Source organism: Ailuropoda melanoleuca, chromosome 13, assembly GCF_002007445.2.
Source record: "Ailuropoda melanoleuca isolate Jingjing chromosome 13, ASM200744v2, whole genome shotgun sequence".
In the NCBI taxonomy this organism is placed as follows: domain Eukaryota; kingdom Metazoa; phylum Chordata; class Mammalia; order Carnivora; family Ursidae; genus Ailuropoda; species Ailuropoda melanoleuca.
In genome coordinates, this window is record NC_048230.1 from 66141787 (window position 1) to 66147786 (window position 6000).

A 6000-nucleotide genomic window follows, 5' to 3' on the forward strand; every position below is an offset into this window, starting at 1 on the left:
TTCCAGAGTGTGCTAATAGACAGGAAACCAGAACTAGGACAGGGAGCCATCCCCACCCTTGCCTCCTTGTGCTGCTGCTCTCCCTTCCCCTTCCTGCCCCCACCCGTCCTCTGTCTCCTCCCCTCACCCCTTCAGGTGGGTCACTGGGAGTGCAGGGCACCTTCTAGAACAGGGCTAGTCATCTAAGGAATGACTGAGACTGACCGTACACGTATTCCTGTGTACGTGGACCCCGTGAGAACCGGTGGACCTTGGTTCTCAAAGGTCTGGCCCTACCCTGGCTTCAGCCTTCTGGAAAAGTCAACAGTTGGGACCACATCCTTTAAGCTCCTGAAAGGCAGTGTTGTCCTTTCCCATGTAGCTGGCCAGTTGCCACTCGGTTCCGTCAGGCCCTGACCCGGGGATTTTCACTCCTTTCTGTCTTTTTTAGCAGAAGGTTGGGTTTTCTTCCCCTTCATCATCTGCTCAGAGGTTGGGGTGGATCTACCCTGGGGATGAGCAGCTGGGGCGTGGGGCAGGCCGGGGCCTAGACCTTGACCTGCAGTGAGAAGGCGGCTGTCCGTCAGGCCCTCACTGTCCTTCATACGGGCCCCATGAAGAGCGGCTCGGTGGCAGTTACAGGCTCAGCACCCCTACCCCTCGCCGATCTCCCATCTCAGCCCAGAGCCCTCGGCAGGCGAGAACACCTGGCTGGAACTGAACGAGCACAACTCGGCTTGTGTGTATTTTTGCCAGTTGCCTTCTATTTATAGTAAATGAGACTGGTTTGCCGCAAATAGCAAGAAGTGTCCCTAGGCAAAAAAAGTTAAAAAAATATAAAGCCAGTGGACTGAGAGCAAAACAATGAGCAAATAATGAGGTTATCCTCAGATGTGTGAAAAGTCCGGTGAGTGGCTGGAGCCTGGTCGGGGAGGAAGGGGACAGATGCAGGAAAAGAGGCAGCTGCGTCTCTCATCATGGCCCGGGGTTGGCTATGCTCCACCGAGCCCCGAGACTGGCCCTCCTGGACAGGGGAGGTCCGAGGAGACTTCCAGAAGGGGTTTGCCGAAGGCTGGCTGTGACCAAGTGGACGAGCCCTCCGAGGCCAAGCCCGCAGAGTCTCAGGCCTGTGCTCTTTGCACTGTTCTTTCCTGCCTCCTGCAAGCTGACCCCTAGTGCCTCGTGCCTCCATGTTGTCAGGAAAATGGGGCTAGAAACCATACTTTGCTTCTCCGTGGTGGGAGTGGTTGGCCCTTCTCATCTCCTCATCGTTGTGTGGCTTTTGCTCTGAAGTGACCTCTGGTCTTAGCTCCTCCCAGCGGGTGCCAGATGTCGCAGGGAACAGAAGAGAAACTGAGAGGGGAGGTCACCTTCCGAGGCTCACACAGCCAGTTAGTGGCCGAGCCACGCCAGGTCTCCCGGTCTGAGCGCTTAACTGGCAGAAGTATTTCTTCATCTGTAAAATGGGTATGATCCCACCAGCTTTATGTGGGGAAATTGAGGTCCTGAGAGGTGGTGTGACTTGCCCAGCATCGCCAGCTGGCAAAGGGCAGAGAGGAAAGATCAGAACCTAGGCCTGTTGGAGCTCCAACACTTCCCTGACTAGCTGGCCTGCCTCCCCTCCCAGCTCTTCCCTCGGAACCCCTGAGCCAGGACAGACGGTGGAAGAGGCTTGGGATCTGCCCGTTCGTTCACTAGCTGTGTGACCTCAAGCACGTTCTTTCCCCTCTCTGTGCCTCGTGGAGATGCCACGGGAGAGGTGGGGGCCGTGAATCAGCTATCACGAGTGTTCTTCCTTCTTCCTTCCTGCAGAGAAGAGCATTCCCCTTCGAATCCTCTATGAGAAGTACTGTGAGTGTCTGACCGAGTCGAACCTTATCAAGGTGCGGGGCCTCCTCATGGAGCCGGCCGCCAACAACTACCTGCTGGCCGAGAGGGACATCTATCTGGAGAACCCAGAAATCAAGATCCGGGTAAGGGCTGGGCTGGGCAGGGTATGGGGGCAGGGGCGGGGTGCCAGGACAGCCCCCCACATGCACATACCAACAGCCCTGTCACCTACAGATCTTTGAAGCCCCAGGGTTCCTCAAATCCTAACTTCATCAAAGGAAAGCATCATGAAGCTGAAAGAATTTGGGACTCCTATCTCTAGGAATGAATCCTAGAATCCCAGAGTGGTGGGGCGGGGGTGGAAATTAGGGATCTCAGAATCATGGACCCTTGAAAGCTAAGGTGAGGTCCCCGGGCCCTGAGGCCCAGGTGGGGCAGAGAGAGGCAGAGGGGTTAAGGGCACAGACTCTGCAGTCTGACTCCTTGGGTTTGTGTGTGGGTGGCCCTGGGCAGGTCACGCTGCCCCGCTGGGCCTCAGTTTATTCATCTGCAAGGTGGAGTTAATACTAGCACCTAGGTGTGTTGTAAGAATTAAACGTGCATCACAGGAAGTGCATTATAAGGGCTCATAGTAGCTGACTGTTCTTATCACCCTCGTCGTCGGCATCACAGTGACTGGCTTGGAGGAGCCCCAGCCCCAGAATCCCAAATGCAGCAGTTACAAGTAAATGGTAAAGAGCAGAGGGGGAGGGAGTGAGCACTGCATGCCAGACGCTCTGCTGGGAGCGTGCACATATTTGCCCAGTTAGCGTGAGAGCCCTGCAGCAAGGCATTTCTGTCCTATGAAGAAACCAAGGCTCAGAGGGGGTAGTTACTTTCCCTGAGTCACACAGTGACGTAGGGGTAGAGATCAGCCTGGGCCCAAAGCCTGTGATCTTTCCGCTCCAGACCCTAGAACAAGGGAGGCACTTTCTCCATCCCCCGAGTCACGTGGAGCCTCACTGCCGGTCCGTGAACGTCCATGTTTTCTAGTGAGGACACAGGCGCAGAGGTGGGAGCGATGGTGCCAGAGCGGAGCCAAATTGTAGCAAATATAGAGATGGCCCCTGCCTGCCCTTGAGGGCCTCTAGGCTCCTCTTCCTCACGGCCGCCCCTGACATCTGTCCCATCTTCCAGATCCTGGGAGAGCCCAAGCAGAACCGCAAGCTGGTGGCTGAGGCGTCCCTGCGGAACCCCCTCACCATGCCCCTGTTAGGCTGCACCTTCACCATGGAGGGGGCCGGCCTGACTGAGGAGCAGAAGATCATGGACGTGTAAGTGCCGGTCACTCCAGCTGGGGGGCCCGGGAGCACAGGGCAGGTGCTGGTGGACAGAGGGGCTGCCCGCAGGCACCAACCCCTGGCCGGTAACTCCCTCCTCTTGTCTCCCACACACACACCCACACACCTGCCTCAGTACACCTACATGACCATTCCCCAGCCTCCTTCAGCACGGTTCCCACCCTTGCATCCTCCCCGAGCACCCGCACCACACCACCTGCGCTCTGTGCTCGTGTCTTCCCAAACCTGAGCAGTTAACACATTCGGTCAGTAAGCACCTGCCTCTGGACACATGAGCCCTCATGGAAACACAAGTATCCACATCTGGAATGTGTGTAAGTGTGCATGTGTGGGCGTGGCCTCAGAGATACATATTTACATACACAAGTACAAGCATAGATACTTCTTGTATTTTTTTATTGTACTGTAACTTACATCCCGGAAGTAACACAAATCATGGCTGTACAGCTCAGTGCCTTTCCACACAGGTAGCCCCGAGTGTACCCACTCTTACCCCAGGCAGAGCGTCCACTTCCATGCACACACACACACACATACACACAGGCCCCTCTGCACACGGGAGGGCAGATGGCTGAGGCTCTTGGAGAGCAGTGAGTGGGGCCCGTTTTGTTCTTGTCACATGAAGTTGTGCACGAGAGGCTCTGCTGCTAAGTTCCCGGTAGCCACACGTCATCCTGGCCTGACCCCACGGCAGGGACGAGGCTGGGCCCCTCCCCTCACCCTCTTGCTCTGTCTCCCACAGCCCGGACCCCGTGGAGGCGGGGGAGGAGGTCAAGGTGAGAGTGGACCTGCGGCCATGCCACGTGGGCCGCCATAAGCTGGTGGTGAATTTTGAGAGCGACAAGCTGAAGGCCGTGAAAGGCTTCAGGAACATCATCATTGGTCCTGCCTGAGGGCCATGTGCCCAGCCCCGCCTCAGCCAGCTAAGAGCCCCTAACTTGATCCCAATTTTGTTCCAAGCTAATGTGCAAATTTGCCCCTTCTTGGCACCCAGACCTCAGAGCCTGTGGGGGCTCTCTAGAATGGAATGTACTCCTGGCTTATCTTGTAACCCTGAGCTTGGATCCCTATCTCCCTTTAACTGTGAAGAATGTTCTGTGCTTCCCCACTGGGAGCACTGCCCTTGGCTGACTGGGTCGGGGGTGGGGGAGGAGGGACCCATGCCTCCCTTTACAACCCAGATGCTATTGGAAACCACTGACCACCCACCATATTGTTTGATTTACTCCAGAGCCCTTTGGAACCAGCAAACGGAGATAGTTTGCCCATTGACCAGATCCCAGACAATACACAGGCCCCAGGAGCCCTTGGGAGGACCAGAGCAGGTGCAGGTGGAGTCCCAGGAAAGGCCAGACCCGGGGTCCCCTCACATCCCAGCAGCCCTGACCCAACCATCCCCCCCACCACCACTGCGAGGCATCTACGATGTGGCCGGGCCCTTCCTGCTTGCCAGTGCTCGCACAGCTACGGACCCATCTGAGTCACCGTGGGAAATTGCAGAGTAGGAGCTGCTTTCTCGAGGCAGACACTGGGGCCCGGAGGAGGGAGAGGGAGCTCACTCTGCACCGGCAGGATATTTGCAAGGCTGGGTAGCAGGAAGGCACCGGAACACAACCCAGGACTTCTGACTCTGAGTCCAGCTCCCCGTTCCTGACACCAGCCCTGACCTGAGAATATTAAAGAGGCCATTTGGGACCCGAGCAGAAAGGATGCAGTTGGGGTGAGGTAGGGAGGAGAGGGGAGGGGTCAGAGCCCTGGGTTTGAGCTCCAAGTCCAGTCAGCCGCTGCCTTCCCGTCTCTGGGCCTAAGGTTCCTCACTGGGCAGTGGAGTGTTGACCCAATGAGCAAGGCCCTCTCAGCTCTGCTCTTCCAATGCCTAGAAGACCCAGCCTTGCAAATGACAGCAAATCCTACTCCCTGGCTCCAGAGAGCCTGAGGCCACGGGCCCACATGCTTCTGAGTGTGAAACCCTGACCGTGACCACCTTCCTGCCCCCAGCCCTGTCTGGTTCCCCTGTCTGTGCCCAGGAACCTTCCTTCAGACCACAGTTTTGGGGAAGAGAGCTCCAGAGGCCCCTGCCCTACCCATGAACCTGTCCACTGCAATGCCTAGACTTCATGAGAGACTTAGCTGCCTGCGTTGGTCAGTAACCAACAAGGTTAGCACCTCAGCCGCCCCCTTTGCACAGGGCTAGGGCCCAGGAACACAGCCCTTGCCCTGACTAAGCTCCGAGAGCCCATGGGCTGTCATCTCTGACTCTGTCCCACTCTCTCCACGTGTCTGGGCTGGAAGAGGGATGAGGGAGAATGCTCTATCCGGGGTGGGATCACAGCCTCCAGGGCCCCCAAAATCTCAGAGGAGGACTTGGAGAAAGTCATGCTGATGTACGTAGAACTTTGCTATTTGCACAGGGAAGGATTACGAAATAAGCCGACACATATATGTTCTTACGAAGACTGCAGTAATTCTCTATGGTTCTGTAAGCATTTCTGGATTCCAAGCAGGCAGTAGACGCGCTTTTGAGCCACAAAGAGTAAGCACTGAAATAAAAGCACTTGCTTTGCACAAACAAGGTCTGGTCTGGTCCTTTTTCCGCTTTTGAGGAGGGTAGGTGGGTGAACTCACGTTGGGACCAGCCACCTCCCCCTGGCCAAGAGTCTTCCTACAGCCTCAGCCGCGCCCCAGGTCAAAACTTGACTGGCACTCAAGCTTCTCCCCGGTCCAGCTCCATCGCTGGCCTCTTCCTTCAACAAATCACGTTTGGGCCGCAGTGAACTTCCTGAGTCCCTCGAATGCCCAGTGCCCGTCAACCTCTTAGCTCTGGCCTGGGTATTTCCCTGAGCCTGGAGTG

General features: G+C 56.6%; 1 protein-coding gene across 1 annotated transcript in view; it reads left to right on the forward strand.

Moving 5' to 3' along the window:
* Window positions 1-5721, forward strand: part of TGM2 (transglutaminase 2) — a 30956-nt gene extending 25235 nt beyond the window's left edge. The window contains exons 11-13 of the mRNA XM_002915166.4: window positions 1792-1952; window positions 2986-3122; window positions 3892-5721. Of these exons, the coding sequence (XP_002915212.2) occupies window positions 1792-1952; window positions 2986-3122; window positions 3892-4042 (449 nt within the window). The 3' untranslated portion in view covers window positions 4043-5721. The remainder of the gene's footprint in view (window positions 1-1791; window positions 1953-2985; window positions 3123-3891) is intronic.
* The last annotated feature ends 279 nt before the right edge of the window (window positions 5722-6000 follow it).